This window comes from Crinia signifera, chromosome 4 (genome assembly GCF_055691185.1).
Source record: "Crinia signifera chromosome 4, ASM5569118v1, whole genome shotgun sequence".
Taxonomy (NCBI): Eukaryota; Metazoa; Chordata; class Amphibia; order Anura; family Myobatrachidae; genus Crinia; species Crinia signifera.
This window is the reverse complement of record NC_139220.1, coordinates 208,519,266-208,539,189: the sequence shown is the minus strand read 5'-3', so window position 1 is coordinate 208,539,189 and position 19,924 is coordinate 208,519,266. Positions and strand designations below refer to the sequence as shown.

Here is a 19,924-nt window from a genome sequence, read left to right as displayed (position 1 = left end):
TATAAATAACTTCTACCTACTGTATGTATGTAATTTAAAGGTAAGTGGGCCCATTTTGACATATCCATAAGAGTTAGAGAAATTAGAGGACCATAGTTAACTTCATATAGGTTAGATTGATGGGAAGGGATTCTTATGCCTAAATAAGTGATACTTTTCCCTTTAAATGGGCTCCGGATATTTGTATTTCCCCAGCCCAGTTTTGCCTGCTGGGGAAAACAGCTAGAGCTTCTGTTTTTGTAGAGTTAATCTTAATACCCGCTATCTGTGCAAAGTCTTCTAGCAAGGATGTCAGACGGGGAAGTGCTGCTTTTGGCTTTGAAAAGTAAAGTTAAAAGGTTGATGCTTTCATTTTTAGCCAATATTTTGAATATCTTTAACAGAGATGTTGGCGCTCAAAGGGTTAAGGTGTGCTGGTCATACCAAAAGCATATTTCATAAGAACAGTGCCTTATTAGTACCCTATCCCCATTGCAGGAGAGACACATCCAGTAGAAGCCGGCTTGTATTTTTGCCTCTCTTGTTAGATGGCGGTAGTGCCAACGTAATGCTGCTGCCACCCGGATCGATCTCAGCGCCGTACGGCCCAGCTCTAGCAATTCTGTCTCTCAGGAGTACAAAGGTAAATTGTTCCGCTGCTTTGGTCTCTGCACCAAAGTAATCCACGGGTCAGAATTTACCAAGTTTTTATAACTAGAATCGGTAAGTAGTGCGAGAAATAGATTTCTTTGCTTCCTCAGGGAAATACAAAGCATCAGATTGTCACTGACCACCTTTATAGTGGTTTTAAAAGTTGTGAATAAAGGTTTACACTCAATTCAAAGTTAACATTGGTTACAGGATTGTTCATTTAAGCCTCGAATGTTCTGTTTTCTTCTCCACAGGGATATTGAACCTTGCAATGGCAGGAGCTTTTTCTTCACCCGAGAATCTTATGAGAAATATAACATGGCTCCAACGCTTGATGAGCTTTTACTACTCGCCAACAAGTACAGTCATTTTATTTTGTTTTATTTCAACAAGTAATTATTGTAGTAATTTGCTATTCTTCTTTAGATATGGAATAAACACACAGAACATACTTTTAGCACCTCTAAACACTTGCAGTGGCTCTCCCCCCAACTCACTTTAATATATATGTATGTATATGCGTGTACAGTATGGGCGGTATTCAAAGATTCAGGTTTTTATGGCGATTTTGTGCTGTAAGGCGAATTTCTGACTAAAACGGTGAATCACCCTATTCAATGACCAGATGGCAAATACATTTCAAGGTTTTTTTCGCCATGATTCACCGAGTAGCAATCGCTATCTTTTTATGGTGAAGTGGAATGTGAACTTTTAAAATAAAGTGTTTTGTTTTTTACAATTGGTGTCAAAAAATCTGGAATTTTATTCTGAGGAGGGGCAGCAAGCAGTGGCGAATGTGCAGCGAATCCTAAACAGGATTCGCTGCATGTCGCCAGTATTCACATTGAATACCGCCCTATGTCTTGGTGCAAACTGTATAATGCCTGGCTGCCTTCACAAGTATATCAGGATGATGGTGCGCCACTCACGGACTTAAAAAGTAAATACACTTTGCAAGTGTTTCTTTATCAACGTTTAGGTTTTTATTTAAAAAACTATATTATAGATGGGGCGTGGCTTGACTGAGTGCAGGGACAGACGTGTCTGGCGTGGGCTCCGTCTTTATCCTGCTAGAAATCCTCTATTAGGGGTGGTGGGTTCCCCACTTCCTTCCACTCACCTTAGGAGCCTGCGGTGCCTCTCCTGTGACCTCCGCGGCTCTCCTGCGCGTCCTGTAAGACCTCCTGCAGCAGTCTGGGCCTCTCATCAGCGTGCAGCCGGGCGCCATTTTGGCTTCTCCCCGTGTGATGGCTCCCTGATTGCCGGCGGTGTCCGCGGCCGACCACGCAGTAGCTTTCCACGCTGTGTGCCCTCTGGGGTGAACAGGTCATCCTGCGCGACGTGGCTGGTATCCAGAATTGTGGGGACGCCGATGTATTATTGTGGAGCTGTGGAGGGAGAGATCTGTGCCTGTCCTGGCGTACACTGCTTCTTGCAAGGTGACACTACACTGTTCCTGTTAACTGAGGGCTCCCTGCTCCGCAGTGCACTGTGATTCTACAGATCTGCATATATTATTTGTGTCCATAGGTGGTGTGCTAGCCACCACCTTATCTCCTCTGATTATTATGGCTGATCAATTGCAGCTGTTACTTAGGGCGATTGATGCCTCTGCCCAGAGGATAGTGGCTAAAGTTGAAAAGGTGGCCACTATGCTTGTTATGCCTGTGGATTCTGTGCCTCCTAATGACCAGTTGGCAGATGTTTCTCCAGATGGGCTGTCTCCTTCAGCCGTCGATCCTCAGTGGAATATCCTTTCCTTTACATCTATACAGCATGACAAGGTGATTGCTGGATCTGTATCCATGCCTGATGCTTCTCTAATGCCTGCGGCCTCTACATTTGCGCACGATGAGATTGATCACTATATTGGGACTTTATCCGGATGTGTGACTACTTGCTCCTACGGTCCTGGATGCCCCACTTCTGAAATGGGCTATTCATATATCCCTCATTGTCCTTTTGGGCTGATTATGAGCCGCTTACATCGCTGGATAGTACACCCTGGACGCTCTCCTGAGTACCTTCAAATGGAAACATCCTGCTTTCCTTTGGTATTGGACTGCACCTGTTTTGCTATAATGCATGAGCCTATGTTGCATAGGTTTGCCTCCCCTGTTTATTTCCAGGATGCTAAACAATGCCTTTCGCTTCTGGTTGAACTGATGGGGACCATATGTGCCTCTTACATGTGGCAGCATATGTACTTTGAATGTTACCTCCAGTGTTGCCATGAGGCCAATCCTGTGATATCTGAACTGACTCTCCTTCATGAAGGGATCGCTGACTGGCCTGACTAATGTCCCTTAAGTTATTGCATATACACCTTGTCATGTCTTGGATTGCTCCTGGTTTCTACTTTCCAAATGATCATTACAACATAGATGACACTGTTTTATCCTGACAACATTTATCTAGTGGTCTCGCAAGCTGTTCCCCGGTTTGTTCATGGATCGTTTGTTTAATATGCTGCACCTTTATATTATTGTGGTTATATTCTGCCTACATATATGTAACACACACTGGTTTACTGCCTTATTTCTATTGCTATATTTTACCTAATATGCCGTGTGAGGTACGTGACCGGGGGATGGTTAATAACCTGGTTCGGGTATGGAAAGGGTCCTGATCGAACTAATTGTATAGCACAGTTTCTGGTTGCACTGTCATCCCTGGACTAGTTGTTATAATGCTCTGCTATCGGTGAGAGAGCCGTGATCTTCTCACCTATTTATATTTTATATCTAATGCCAGCCATTGCCCCAGACGGTCCATTTATTTATTATCCGTTCATTAGATTGGGGGGGGGGGGGGGGGGGGGGGGGAGGGAGGCTGATAGGACACTGTAGTATAGTATTTGTGGGTTAGTTGGGTGGGTAAGATGGGAGTGGTAGGTTAGTACTCTTTAGGCTGGATTAGCTTTTATAGCTAAATGGCCACTAATGTGCCTTCTCCTATACCCTATAGTTACTAGAGGGGCAGGGTTAGTTACTGTTTGGGGGGGCTCCAGGTACGCCTAAGTTGGGGGTGGGTTGTACAGGGTGGGGGGCTTTTTGTGGTAGGGTTGCTTTGGGTTTTGGGGATTTTCTCGGAGGATTGTTTTGGGTTTATGGATGGCTTATTTCGATAGGATTATTAGTTAGGGTAGATGTCCAGACAGAGGCTTAATTAATGATGTTTCTCTCCTGTGAAGGTGCAGTAGCGTTTATCCATAAATTTGTTCTAAGGCTTCAGTACCTCCTTTGTAGCAATTGCCCGGACGGCGCCTCCGGGTTTACATGTTTCTCTTATAGCAGCAGTAGAAGCCGTAACAACTCAATCTTCTAAATCACGCTATGTATACAATATCCTATGTCAAGTCAAAATATTACCTGCACCTTTATGTTGTTGGAATTTTCAGCCCCTGTCGGATACTGTTTCTGGGTTTTTTCTATTTGTACAATGTAAAATCTTTAATAAAAATTACTGAATTTAAAAAACTATATTATAGAAATATAAAGTACAAACATCACACAACTTAAATAGCCAACACACAAACATAATGTACCAATCAAGTGCCGCAGCCCATTTCTTTCATGATCATGATGCATCATACAAGGGTACTCCCCTTTCTGTGATGTCAACAATCCGGGACTAGGGTTTGCTTAGCAACCCATCACCGTGAAACCAAAGAACGGGAGATACAAGGTATTTTCTGCAGACATAAATATTGATACATTGTAACAAAAATAAACAACAGTGTATAAAGTAATTGCACTCTAGAATGCAGAAATCAGTTCTTATGCTGTTAACTGTTTCATTGAGCCATCACAACAGGTATACAAACTGAAACTAAAGAAAGCATGATTCTGATTCCAGACTTCAATGCATCCAAATTAATGGACCCGCTAATATTAGTAGACATATCTTGTTTAATGTAGATATAGCGCAGCCACTGTTGGAAAGTAAAACAAAGACAATTATTAATACTACACCGAACCATGACATCCATTGTGTATATGCGCCAGCCATCTTTGATGGGATAGATTACAAATCTAAAACAGCGGTTCTCAAACTGTGGGTCCCGACCTTCTCATCATGGGGTCGCGACTCCATGTTGCTGACCATCAGGCTGATGGCTTCTCTAATCTCAGTCACTGATTCAAGGAGTCTGACAAATCTGTTGAATTGTCTGTTATTTTAGACTCGTCCCATCATTTTGTGACTCCACACTGCTGCCATGTATTTGCTGTCTGATGACTACACATGTGATGTGATGACCTTCTGCAGTAACTTTCTGGGGTCCTGTAGTTATTTTTATTGTCTGATGAGGTTCCAGAGCAAAATAGTTTGAGAACCCCTGATCTAAAGCAATAAATATGTACTTGGGAACTCTTATGGTGTGTACAGATGGTAAGATATGGCTTCCGATTTTGCAGATATTCGGAAGCCATATCGCATGTTGATCGCGTGCTTTTTTTAGGGCTTGCGAACCCGATGTGCTGCCGATGCGCGCTCCCGTGTGAGCGCAAATCGGCAGTGAAATAGAGAGGGCAGGCAAGACTATATAGTGCAGATCTGCACTATATAGTCTAAATTGTGCCTCTGCAGCATGCCATTCGATGCGAGTCCCGATGCGATCTGATCGCATCGGGACTTGCATAGCACGGCATATCGCCCCCGTGTGTATACACCATTACTTACGAAGTGTGCATATAAATATTTATCAAATGCTCCTTTATTTTTGTATAACTAATAATAAAAAAATCTAAAGGTGTGTACACACGGTGCGATTCCCTTGCTATTCAACTTAAGATTCGAGTGCTATACAATCTTTGCTATCTCTGTACTTTTTACATACAATCTACATTAGATTTGCACTATACAGTCATTGCTGCCCTGTATCTGGGTTTTGATTTGTTCTGTCACGGGAGCGCGCATCGGGATCACAAGGTAAAAAAACCTGTGCGATCTGCATATGATCTACATGCGATTTTCACTATATAGTCAAAATCTAATGTCAAATCTCACTGTGTGTACACAGCATTAATCTATCCATGATAAATATATAATGCTGCTTTCCCACTGCAGACCAGTTTAAAGTACTGGTAATCTTAAATGGTATTTAAAACGGTATTAGCATTCCCACTGCAGCAGATTACCATTTTAAATACCATTTAAGTACCATTCCCATTGCAGTGAACTGTGTAAAATGTAGAGTGCCTAACCCCCCCCCCCCCCAGTGTAAAGAGTGCCTAATCCCTCCCCCCCCCCCAAGTGTAAAGACTGCCTAACCCCCCATACCCCACCTCCCCTCCCCTTGTACTTACCTGCACGGGGATGCAGGGCAGTGGGGAGGCAGCGGGGGTCCATGCAGGGTCCATGCAGTCCCAGTGCCTGATGAGAACTAATAGTTCTCACTTTGCGCATATGTAATGAATGCACATGCATACTAATGAGCCGCTCATTACATATGTGCATATGTAATGAGCGGCTCTTTATTATGCATGTGAACTCATTACACATGCACAAAGAGAGAACTACTAGGTCTCATCAGGCACTGGGACTGCCTGGAGGCTAAATAACGTTTAAGGGGCATTCCCACTGCCTCTTAAACGTTATTTAGCCGTGTAGGACTCTGCTTTAAAAACGGGTTGAAATACCATTTAGCTTTAAATGGTATTTCAACTCTGGCACTTTCCCACTGCAGCCTTAAACGGTAAATTGCACTGAAAATCGGCAATTTACAGTTTTTTAGCTGCAGTGGGAAAGGGGCATTAATGTGGTGCATTGTGAACAATATCAAACACAAAGACAATAAATAAACACTACATAACGATTTACAGAATAATAATCACACGAATACACAAATACATACTAGCACATTCAAATGTGCACAGATACAACAGTAACAAGGCTATAACTGCAAAATACAGTACAGAAACTTAGAAGTCTAGAAGAGAATGTTACATACAGATTATCTTAAACTGTATTAACCCCTTCCCGACATTTGACGTATATATACGTCATGGCAGGGATGTACTTCCCGACACATGACGTATATATACGTCATGACTTTAAACTGTCCCCGCGTCTATAGACGCGGTGACAGTTTAAACATGTCTGCTGTCCCTGACAGCAGACATGTCCCAGCATGTCCAGGGGGGGCGGCGATGCCTCCCCCGTCGGCGATCGCTGTGATTGGCTGTTCAATGTGAACAGCCAATCGCAGCGTTTTCCTGTGTTACCGGCGAATATGACGCTCGGTAACACAGGTGTCAATCACCGCCGGGTGGGAGGGGGCGTGAGGGGGTCACCGGTGATGACCACACCTCACCCCACCTGCCCCCAAGGCTGTGATTAATCCGTCGGACCGACGGACCAATCACAGCCATAGCGCGTTATTTAAACTAACGGTGACTGCGCTGCAGACGCCATTCCGGTCTGGAATTGCGTGCAGAGCGGTCACCGGCCAATCTGTCGTGATATACATACCTGATCCTTGCCTGATACTTGCCTGATACTTACCTGATCACCGCTGGTAGCGTGCTGCCAGCAGCTGGATGCTTACTGGATCTTGTCACTTCCTGTGTCATAGAGTGACAGATAGTGACAGATAGTGACAGATAGTGACAGATAGTGACAGATAGTGACAGATAGTGACAGATAGTGACAGATAGTGACAGATAGTCAGAGATAGTCAGAGATAGTGACAGAGAGTGACAGAGAGTGCTATATTTTGTGTCTGCTGCACCCCCTTTTGTGCTGATCAGTATATCTGTGCTGATCAGCAACTTTTTGGGGGTGCAGGGGTTATTTTTTTTATATATATACCTGTCAGTTGCACCAAAGCTTGTGCTGCCTGTGCAACTGACTGCTGCCCCCCCTTTTGTGCTGATCAGTATAAATTAACTGATCAGCAACTTTTTGGGGGTCCAGGTTTTTTTTTTTATATATACCCTGTCAGGTTGCACCCACAGTTGTGTGCCTGCTGCCCCTCACTGCTAATCAGTGTTGCATCACTGATCTGCAGTTTTTTTTTTTTTTTTGGAGAGTGCAGTGGGGTTTTGTTTTTACACCCACTTTGCTTTTGTGGGTGTCCTGTGGCCGCTGAGCGCTGATCAGTGACGTACATCACTGAACAGCATTTTTGGCACAGGGTTGATATAATTTTTTTTCTGCCGTTTTTTTTAAATTGTTTTTTTTTTTGGAGAGTGCTGTGGTTTATTTTTTTTAAATTGTTTTTACACCCACGTTGCTTTTGTGGGTGTCCTGTGGCCGCTGAGCGCTGATCAGTGACGTACATCACTGAACAGCATTTTTGGCACAGGGTTGATATAATTTTTTTTTTTTTGGATCAAATTCCTGTTGCCTTTGAGCGCTGTTCAGTGACGGACGTTACTGACCAGACCAACATCTGTGCTCAATTTTTGGCGCAGGACCTTTTTTTTTTTTTTTTTTTAACCCCTTCAATTTTTTTTTTCTTTATTATTGGGATCAAATTCCTGTATAAAGTATTTTTTTTTCTGCACTACATACACACTACACACTACATACCCCCTGTGTTGAAATAAAGTTTGTACCCCCCCTACACTATACACGTGTTGAAACATTACACTTACAGAAACACAAAAATAAAAATGTCATCCCAAATGTCATCCCAGTCATCCAGAAGAATGTATTCAGCGGAGGAGGCATATGCCATGCTTGCCTCTGACTCTTGACACAGCCAGTGATGCAAGCGGGGAATTTGAAGGATTCGTCTTAAGCTCCTCTTCCTCCTCTAGTGATGAGGGACCCCCTCAAAGACGCCCCCGTAGAGCAGCTGAGACCCCCCCCCCAAATGATTGATCCCGTATGGACCCCACCACCAGACAATTTTGAGCCCCAGGTTCCTGAGTTTTTGGCCATCCCAGGAATCCAATTTGATTCAACAGGTCTCAGAGAAATTGACTTTTTCAAATTATTTTTCTCTGATGATTTTATAAATTTAATGGTGGACCAAAGTAATTTATATGCCCAGCAGTTTATTGCTCAAAACCCCACGTCATCATTTGCTAGGTGGACCCCTGTAGATGCAGTAGAGATGATGACGTTTTGGGGTCTGGTGTTACATATGGGCATAGTAAAAAAGCCAGAAATTAGGCAATATTGGAGTACAGATGTTCTGTACAGCACCCCACTTTACCGTATGGCCATGGCTCGGACTCGTTTTGAGACAATCCTTAAATTTTTACATTACACCGATAATGCACAGTGCCCACCCAGAGATGATCCCACCTTTGACAGGCTATTCAAAGTCAGGCCGGTCATTGATCATTTCAGTGCCAAATTTGCAGAGATGTACATCCCTGAAAAATTTATTTGTATCGACGAGTCCCTTATACATTTTAAAGGAAGGGTTAAATTCCGCCAGTACCTTCCCAATAAGAGGGCAAGGTATGGCATAAAAATGTATAAGCTGTGTGAAAGCACCTCAGGGTACACCCACAGGTTTAGGGTATATGAAGGGAAGGACTCAAGAATTGAACCGCCAGAATGCCCCCCCTCCCTCGTAGGTGTTAGTGGAAAAATTGTCTGGGATTTAGTGCACCCCTTCCTGGATAAAGGTTATCACCTCTATGTGGATAACTTTTACACTAGCATCCCCCTGTTTAAGGCCCTTGGTTCAAGAGGTACAGCAGCTTGCGGTACTGTGCGCAAGAACCAAAGAGGCCTCCCAAAAACGCACATTGCCCAATTACTGAGAAGGGGTGAAAGCAGGGGAATATGCACCGAAAATATGTTGTTGGTCAAATATAAGGACAAGAGGGATGTCCTTATACTGACAACAATTCATGGAGACAGTACCACCTCCGTCCCTGTACGAGGTACCAGTACCCACACCTCAAAACCTAATTGTATCCTAGATTACAATAAGTACATGGGCGGAGTGGATCTTTCAGATCAGGTACTGAAGCCGTACAGTCCCCTGCGGAAAACAAAAATCTGGTACAAGAAGCTGGCCGTGTATATCATCCAGATGGCACTGTATAACGCTTACGTGCTATTCCGTTCTACCAGCCATAGGGGGACATTTATGCACTTTCAAGAGGAAGTCATAAAGGGCCTAATATTTGGGAACCAGCAGGCAGAGGGCCCCAGTACTTCTAGTACTGGCCCCCGTATTGTACCAGGGCAGCATTTTCCTAACGAAATCCCCTCCACTGCAAAAAAGGGCAGGACACAAAAAAGGTGCAAAGTTTGCTATAAAAAGGGAATAAGAAAGGATACTATTTTCCACTGTGAAACTTGCCCCGACAAACCCGGCCTATGTATAAAGGAGTGTTTTAAAATATACCACACATCTATGGATTATTAGGTTCATCATTTCACCGTGCTTCGGGGGTCTTGCTAATGCCACATAGCACCCACCATTCATTCCACCAGAATCTGAGCTGCAAAATCCAAAAATCACTCCTTCCCTTCTGAGTCCTGCCATGCACCCAACTGGTATTTTTTGGTCACATATGAGGCATTGCCATACTCGGGAGAAATTGGGGCACAGATTTTGGGGTGCTTTTTCTCCTTCATACCTTATGAAAATGAAATTTTTTTAGCCAGAACTGCATTTTTGTGTAAAAAAATGTAATTTTTCATTTGCACAGCCCAGTTGTATCAAAATTGGTGAAACCCCTGGGGGTTTGAAATGTACACTATACCCCTAGATGAATTCCCTGAGGGGTGTAGTTTGCAAAATGGGGTCACTTGTGGGGGGGTTCCACTGTATTGGTGCTTTGGGGGTCTTGCTAATGCGACATAGCACCCACCAACATTCCACCAGAATCTGTGCTGCAAAATCCAAATATCACTCCTTCCCTTCTGAGTCCTGCCATTTTTTGGTCACACATGAGGCATTGCCGTACTCGGGAGAAATTGGGGCATAGATTTTGGGGTGCTTTGTCTCCTTCATTCCTTGTGAAAATGAAAAATTTTGAGCCAGAACTGCATTTTTGTGTAAAAAAATGTAATTTTTCATTTGCACAGCCCAGTTGTATCAAAATTGGTGAAACCCCTGGGGGTTTGAAATGTACACTATACCCCTAGATGAATTCCCTGAGGGGTGTAGTTTGCAAAATGGGATCACTTGTGGGGGGGTTCCACTGTATTGGTGCTTCGGGGGTCTTGCTAATGCGACATAGCACCCACCAACATTCCACCAGAATCTGAGCTGCAAAATCTTCAAATCACTCCTTCCCTTCTGAGTCCTGCCATGCACCCAAATGGTATTTTTTGGTCACATGTGAGGCATTGCCGTACTCGGGAGAAATTGGGGCACAGATTTTGGGGTGCTTTGTCTCCTTCATTCCTTGTGAAAATGAAAAATTTTGAGCCAGAACTGCATTTTTGTGTAAAAAATGTAATTTTTCATTTTCACTGCCCAGTTGTACCACAATTGGTGAAACCCCTGGGGGTTTGAAATGTACACTATACCCCTAGATGAATTCCCTGAGGGGTGTAGTTTGCAAAATGGGATCACTTGTGGGGGGGTTCCACTGTATTGGTGCTTCGGGGGTCTTGCTAATGCGACATAGCACCCACCAACATTCCACCAGAATCTGAGCTGCAAAATCTAAAAATCACTCCTTCCCTTCTGAGTCCTGCCATGCACCCAAATGGTATTTTTTGGTCACATGTGAGGCACTGCCGTACTCGGGAGAAATTGGGGCACAGATTTTGGGGTGCTTTGTCTCCTTCATTCCTTGTGAAAATGAAAAATTTTGAGCCAGAACTGCATTTTTGTGTAAAAAATTTAATTTTTCATTTTCACTGCCCAGTTGTACCACAATTGGTGAAACCCCTGGGGGTTTGAAATGTACACTATACCCCTAGATGAATTCCCTGAGGGGTGTAGTTTGCAAAATGGGGTCACTTGTGGGGGGGTTCCTAACTTTTAGCATCTTATGGTGCCTAGAAACCTACATGGTGCCTAAAAAATAATCTTATAAAAAGGAGGCTCCAAAATCAAGTAGGTGCTCCTTCTATTATGAAGCCTGTCAACGTGCACACTAGGGCCACATATAGGATATTTATGAAAACAAAAGAATTGGGGGAATCAATTTTTAGTCACATTTCTCTAGTAAAATCTACTGTGTTCCTTAGAAAAATGTATTAAAATTGAAAATCTGCAAAAAAAATGAAATTTTGAAATTTCACCTACACTTTGTTTTAATTCCTGTGAAACACCTAAAGGGTTAACAAACTTCCAAAATGCTGTTTTGAATACTGTGAGGGGTGCAGTTTCTGAAATGGCATCATTTATGGGGGTGTCTCACATACAAGTCCCTCAAAGTCACATCAGAACTGAACTGGTCCCTGAAAAAAATCAGTGTTTGAAATTTTCTTGAAAATTTTAGAATTTGCTATTCATATTTTAAGCCTCCTAGTGTCCAAAAAAATTAAAAGGAGCTTGAAATAATGATGGAAACATAAAGTAGACATATGGTCTATGTTAGTTATTAACTATTTTGAGTGGTATGATTATTTGTCTCACAAGCAGAAAATTTAACATTTTGAAAATTGCTAAATTTTCCATTTTTTTTACGACATTTTGGTATTTTTCACAAAAAAACACAGACTGTATCGACCCAAATTTACCACTAATTTGAAGTACAATGTGTCACGAGAAAACAATCTCAAAATCACTGGGATAAGTAAAAGCAAAAAAAAGTTATCCCCACTTAAGTGATACATGTCAGATTTGAAAAAAAGGGCTCTGTCAGGAAGGCAAAAACAGGCTGCGGCGGGAAGGGATTAATCAGAAAAAAACACAACATCCAATTCTTCATTGTTAATGTATTTACAAAGTATATCCAAAAGGATTCTCTTTGTGATAGTACCAGATCTCTGTTATGGTGATAAGATTGTAAATGTAATGTTTGAACAATTGAATTATGCAGTTAGGGGAAATATTGCTGGGGTACTTGTGTATTATCACGGTGCCCACGTTTTCCATCGTAGGGCATTGTACAACCCAAAAATCGCATCGCATGCGATATGATCTCATGCGATGCGACGCAATTGGACCCGATTTTTAATTGTACAGGCACCCAGATGCCTGATTCCTATGTTAAATGCCCCCCCAGACCCGATTTTTGATTGTACACCCACCCTGATGGGTAATGACTATGTTAAATGTCCCCCCATTGTTAACGCCACCCCACTATCAACGCCAACCTGAAGCGTGGCGAGCGCAGCGGTACGCGTCCTTCGACCTTTTCATACCCCCCACTATCCACGTCGGCGTGGAGTTGATTTTGTAAAGTGTGGCGAGCGCAGTGAGCCACCGAGACCGAAGCGTGGCGAGCGGACGCGGATGACATCACATATATTCCACGTCCCCATGCGGGGCTCACTGCGCTCGCCACGCTTCGGGCTCGGTGGCTCGCTGCGCTCGCCACATTATATAAAATCAACTCCACGCCGACGCGGATAGTGGGGGTATGAAAAGGTCGGAGGACGCGTACCGCCGTCCCTCGCGGGCTTGCTGCGCTCGCCACGCTTCGGGTTGGCGTTGATAGTGGGGTGGATATATATATATTATTTATTTATTTATTTATTTTTATTTATTTTTTTTTCACAAATTTTTCCCACTGGGTAAAAACTATATAATGATTCCCCCTCTTATGTCTTTATAAATTGACCTCTAAACACAGGAGCATTCTCCAGCTCCTAGTCTCCACAGCCCCAGCATCTTGGTCCCCAAGTGCAGATCCTGGCTTGAAGATCTACTCACAGTAACGTATATATATGTGTATGCCTGAGGGTGGGGACTAAATGTTCCAGACCAAGTGGTTACATACTGTGACAAGCCGGACTTATGCCATTGTAAAGCTATTTCCCTGAGTTGGATTTATAAAAAGTTTTTTTTGCTACAAAAGCTCTGGTCCAGTGCTGGTTTCTTCCTTAAAGGGACACGTTCTCCATAAAGGATGGCAATTATGGGGGAAATTTACCAATATGAAAAACCTAGTTTTTCGTATTGGTTGTTTCCCTACGACTGCATACGACTGTTTAAGTCGTATGCAAAGTCGTGTTCCGGAGGGGGATTTACAAAGCAGTCAGATACGACTGCTTTGTAACCCTCCGATGGTGTAATGATTCGTATTAGCGGCCGTATATACGGCCGCTAATACGAATTATTTCTAGCAGTCTGCACGGATCAGTCAGATCCGTGCAGGCTGCAAGGTGTAAAAAAAAATAGAAAAATAAATAAATTTAAAAAAAAAACGGCGTGGGGTCCCCCCCACAGCCATAACCAGCACCAGGCTGAAGGAGCCGGGGCCGGTAATTAAAAATCAGGGAGCCCGACAAATAGGGGTTCCCCGATTTTTAACAACCAGCCCCAGGCTCCAGGTCCGGGGCTGGTTCCCAAAATACGGGGGACAAAATGAGTAGGGGTCCCCGTATTTTAAGAACCAGCCCCAGGCACAACCAGCCGGCAGGGTAATGTCACAGCCGGGGGACACTTATAATATAAGGTCCCGCGGCCAAAACATTCTCCCTACCGACCAGTCAGCCTGGCCAGGGGCCCTGGGGGAGTGGGGACCCCCCCAATGAAGGGGTCCCCCCCCTCCAGGACTTACCTGACCAGGCTGAAGCCTGGTGCTGTCCTCGATGCCCCTGGGCGGTGGGCATCGAGCTGATAAATGTTGTAAAAAATAGATAAACCATTGTTTTTTACTGTGGCACTACAAGTGCCAGCAAGCCTCCCCAGCAAGCTGGGACTTGGAGAACCACAAGTCCCAGCCTGCTGGGCATTAAAGGGCCCGCTGGCACTTGTAGTTCTACAGTTAAAAAAATAGTGCACAAAACACACTGACACACTTTTAAAATAAAACTTTATTACACACAAAGCCCACACATACTGATACTTACCTATCTTCTTCCCATAGGTCGCCCTGATGTCCTGTGTCGGCGTCTTCTGGTCCTGTGTCGTCTTCTTCCTCCATGTCGACGTCGCTGTCGGCGATGGTGTCCCCGTCCGGATCCGAAGAAATCCATTTGGGAAGCTGTGGAAGGAAACCATACTCACCTGTCCCAGCGCGACGTAGTCCAGGTAAGGGTCTTTGCAAAAAAATAAACCGAAAACCCCGAAACCAAACCGGACTGACGGAGACGCACGTGTGTTTGTTTACATCGTGCGGCTCCGCCTCCCGAATGCCGCTATTGGCCGCTAGGCCGCAAGGCGGCCAATAGCGGCATTCGGGAGGCGGAGCCGCACGATGTAAACACACCGTGCGTCTCCGTCGTGTCCGGTTTGGTTTCGGGGTTTTCGGTTTATTTTTTTGCAAAGACCCTTACCTGGACTACGTCGCGCTGGGACAGGTGAGTATGGTTTCCTTCCACAGCTTCCCAAATGGATTTCTTCGGATCCGGACGGGGACACCATCGCCGACAGCGACGTCGACATGGAGGAAGAAGACGACACAGGACCAGAAGACGCCGACACAGGACATCAGGGCGACCTATGGGAAGAAGATAGGTAAGTATCAGTATGTGTGGGCTTTGTGTGTAATAAAGTTTTATTTTAAAAGTGTGTCAGTGTGTTTTGTGCACTATTTTTTTAACTGTAGAACTACAAGTGCCAGCGGGCCCTTTAATGCCCAGCAGGCTGGGACTTGTGGTTCTCCAAGTCCCAGCTTGCTGGGGAGGCTTGCTGGCACTTGTAGTGCCACAGTAAAAAACAATGGTTTATCTATTTTTTACAACATTTATCAGCTCGATGCCCACCGCCCAGGGGCATCGAGGACAGCACCAGGCTTCAGCCTGGTCAGGTAAGTCCTGGAGGGGGGGGGACCCCTTCATTGGGGGGGTCCCCACTCCCCCAGGGCCCCTGGCCAGGCTGACTGGTCGGTAGGGAGAATGTTTTGGCCGCGGGACCTTATATTATAAGTGTCCCCCGGCTGTGACATTACCCTGCCGGCTGGTTGTGCCTGGGGCTGGTTCTTAAAATACGGGGGACCCCTACTCATTTTGTCCCCCGTATTTTGGGAACCAGCCCCGGACCTGGAGCCTGGGGCTGGTTGTTAAAAATCGGGGAACCCCTATTTGTCGGGCTCCCTGATTTTTAATTACCGGCCCCGGCTCCTTCAGCCTGGTGCTGGTTATGGCTGTGGGGGGGACCCCACGCCGTTTTTTTTTTTAATTTATTTATTTTTCTATTTTTTTACACTGTAGCCTGCACGGATCTGACTGATCCGTGCAGGCTAAAACGCAAATAGAACAGGAAAATGGTGTTCTATTTTCCTGTCGTATTTGCGTGGGTGTTTCACACCACTAAGCAGCCGTATTATCAGTACGGCTGCTTAGTAAATCAGAAACCACCATTCTTTTGAATGGTGATTTCTGTCGTATCCTATCGATGGTGTAGGGCATTCGTATTTGTAACTACAAATACGAATGTTCCATCTTTAGGACTACGAATTGTTGTATTTTTGGGATTGTAAATCCCGAAAATACAAATTCGTAAAAAAAAGGTGTATTTCTCCCTACGAATACACCTTTTTTCTACGAATCCATTTTGGTAAATGTCCCTATATATATATATATATATATATATATATATATATATATATATATATATATCTCATAGGTAACAAAATGCAAAAACTCATGGCTCATTTCAAGCTGCCAGCGGTCTGCCTCATGATTGGTATATATATATATATATATATGTAAACCAATCATGAAGCAGACCTCAGGCATCTTGAAATGAGCCATGAGTTTTTGCATTTCGTTAGGATCCCATACCTCCCAACTTTGTAAATCTGCCAGTCAGGACCCCTGTGCGTGTCCCTGGTTTTGCCACTAAGGGGCATTGCCCAGCACATGTCCCCACACACCTCATATGCCCTGCACATGTGTCCACACACCTCATATGCCCTGCACATGTGCCCACACACCTCATATGCCCTGCACATGTGCCCACACACCTCATATGCCCTGCACATGTGCCCACACACCTCATATGCCCTGCACATGTCCCCACACACCTCATATGCCCTGCACATGTCCCCACACACCTCATATGCCCTGCATATGTCCCCACACCCCTCACATGCAACTCAACTAGGTAAGCTTAGAGCTCTCCACTTACTTTTCTTGTGTTGCTGCCTGGATCTATCCCATACACAGGCAGAGCAGACACAGAAGGCGGGACAGCAGAGCACTCTCCTCTCTGGTTGGATGCCTGTGTGACAGCCTGCCTGGCTCCGTGTGGTGCAGCAGCATGTCACTGTGTATCAGTGTACCCCTCTCCTTCCTGCCGAGCTGCTGCACCCGCCCCTTCTAGTCCCTGCGCTCCTCCGGAGTTCAGACTAGTTTAGTCTGACTTACATTGCCTGCCACTCTAGGGCCCCTGCTGGATACTTTATCTGGTGCTCCTATAAAATAATTCGGAGGGGGGTCAATCTGACCCCCCTGTTCCGACGCCCCTGCAATAAGGAGGCTTTGATCTTTTGGTCAGCGTCAGCCTAATACTAGTACTCACGTCACTTGTCTCTTTCCTCCTCTAGTGTTGTCTGCAGCATCACATTCACTGGCTGGCAGAGGGAGCGCGTGTAGATTATCCCGCAACTGTGATTGGTGGATGGTCAGAGCTATCCACCAATCAACACTGTTTTCACCCAGCAGTACAGCCACAGCGTGACCGCAGCACTGATAGTAGTCGCTGACAGACAGCTAGCAGCCGGAGGCAGCAAGAGAATGCTGGCCCGATACTCCACCTGGTCGCGGCCCCAAATGTCTAAAAGTATAGTGGCCTGGGGGGCAAGTGGCACCCTGCCCCCCTGCCCAGCCTGCCTCTGAGTGGGGGGAATGGTTAGGGTTAGGCTGCAGGGGGGGTTATTGTTATAGGCTGCAAGGGGGGTATGGTTAGAGTTAGACTGTGGGGGGATGTATGGTTAGGGTTATAGGCTGTAGGGGGTATGGTTAGGGTTAGACTGTGGGGGGGATGTATTGTTAGGGTTATAGGCTGTAGGGGGGTTTGGTTAGGCTGTGGGAGGTATGGTTAGGTTTATAGGCGTGTGAGGCGTGCTTCTGATGACCCTAAAGGTTTGAGCACCATTGCCCTGCTGTGGTAGTTACTAACCTTTCCCTTCTGTGCTTAAAAGGGCTGCTTGTGGGTGTGATCTCTCCAACAGGGAACTTCGGTTCCTGGGATCCCTCAGCACCTGCAGCTTTCATTAAATGGATCAGTCCATCGCTGGCCTGTGGCTGCTGTAGAAGACGTTGAGACCAGATGAACTTCCAGTCCAATGGCTGGTGCTGCATCCAAGTGCCCTGCAAATACCTTTCACATAGCAGCTCCCAGGCAGAAGTCAAGAGGAGGGCCTGGAGACACCGCAGTAAACAGTGAGCTATACACGCAAATTAAAGGAGGGTGGCAGCATGCCCACAGTGACAGTTTGGGCCAGTGTCCGATGACTTATTGGACAGGCGAATCAGTTGCCAGATATTCTGGCAGGGCAATGCACATGCACCAGTGGCAGGGACCACAGCAGCCTTCCGCCGCCAGTTCAGTCATCTGCCAGTAGCGGACCGCTACTGACTAACCGGTGTAATAAACACATATTGATGGTTATTTTCACCCCCCCAGTACGAGCCTACCCCCGGCGCTGCAGCAGCAGTAACAAGCGGAAGCAGCGCCGCCGGGTACAGCGAGCTGCACACATAGGGACCACACAGCGCAGTGCATATTGAATGAGCGGGTCCCCATCCAGTGCATATGTAATGAGCATATGCACGGGGTGGGGACCCGGCCCGCTCATTCAATTTGCACTTGGTCCCCGTTCATTTGATATGTATAGGACGGGGACCCGCTGAGCACGCTCACTGCTGCTGGGACAGCAGCGCCCACCACAGACCCTGCTGGTGGCGCTCCCCCAAGCCGCTGCAGGGTCTGCTGCATAGTAGCTACGCCACTGTATAGGAAGATAATCTCCCAAATTAGGTGACCCAGATAATGTCATATGCAGGGAGACACCGAGAAATAAATGCATAGTTCAGATAACCCCCGCAGATTATCTCTCCACTGGATCCCACATATCTGGACTTCCTGTTCTTTAATTGTCTTGTATTTTTTTTCCAGACCTGCTCCTGCAGAACCTACAAAAGTAGTTTCAAAGGCTGCCAGTCCTCCGCCTCCTGCCACCGTCACTCCATCCGCCAAGATCATCCCGTTTCCAGAGCCTCGTGTTCCATACCCACGTTATTCCGCCTCCACTGCGCAGGAGCAGGATACCTATGTAAAACTTATTATTAAATTTCTGAACAATAAGAACCCACCCGTCAACATATTACACATGAGGGAATACCATCACTACCAGGTAATACACAACCCACTTCATGTTAAATAAAGTGCACATTCTTGTAATATTTGAGAATTACACTTCAACACATTCTGTATGGTCAGTATACAAAAATATAGTTTAATGCAAAGTTGTATAAAAAAAAATTGGGGGGGGGGGAATATCAGTATTTTGAAATCATTGTTGTGTATTTGTCATTTTTTTTGTCATTGCGGAATAAAATAATTACTGTCCTGTGTTGACAACAGCGACATTTTTATCTAGGTACACATCTTCTGATGGAAGGTATTCCAGCAATATAATGGTACATTGTACAGCTTTGTCACTGTGTCCCGCTGGACATGCAGGTCGTTGGCTATATAGCTAAACTGACTTGCATGTTCAGCTGAGGGAGGTCGTTAAAGACACCCAAGATTGCGCATCATTAACGATATAGAGTGTACACACTAGAGAGTATTGTTAAAGATATCGCTCAGAAAGCGATATCTATTACAGTATCATCTAGTGCAGGAATGGGGAACCTTTGGCCATCTAGCTGTTGTTGAACTACACATTCCAGCATGCCCTGCTACACTTTGCTATTTGATCATGTTAAAACTGTTGCATGGTATGCTGGGATGTGTAGTTCAACAAGAGATGGAAGGCCAAAGGTTCCCCATTCCTGATCTAGTGTGTAGATTGTTTGCAATTGCTCATTGCTGAAATTTTAAAGGCACCCCCGGGTGACTGTTCTACGCGTTCCTGACAAATTTCAGCTCCGTACATCCAATCACTTTTCAGTTATAGCCCCTCAAACACCATGACCCATCTCAGGATTCCCTATGGAAGAATTTTGTATATATTATTCAGCCTCAATATAAGGTGCTATTATAATAAATATATATATATATATATATATATATATATAATATGTGTGTGTGTATTCCAGCTAAGCTTATTTTGCAGGGCTGCTCATTTTATGAACT

The 19,924-nt window shown here is 45.0% G+C and overlaps 1 protein-coding gene across 4 annotated transcripts in view; it reads left to right on the top strand.

The window, feature by feature from the left end:
• The window catches only part of ICE2 (interactor of little elongation complex ELL subunit 2), a 98,885-nt gene that overhangs the window by 5,410 nt on the left and 73,551 nt on the right, over positions 1 to 19,924 (top strand). For all 4 annotated transcript variants that reach the window (XM_083183645.1, XM_083183643.1, XM_083183642.1 and 1 more), the window contains exons 2-3: positions 885 to 989; positions 18,740 to 18,977. In XM_083183645.1, the coding sequence (XP_083039771.1) occupies positions 949 to 989; positions 18,740 to 18,977 (279 nt within the window). In that variant the 5' untranslated portion in view covers positions 885 to 948. The remainder of the gene's footprint in view (positions 1 to 884; positions 990 to 18,739; positions 18,978 to 19,924) is intronic.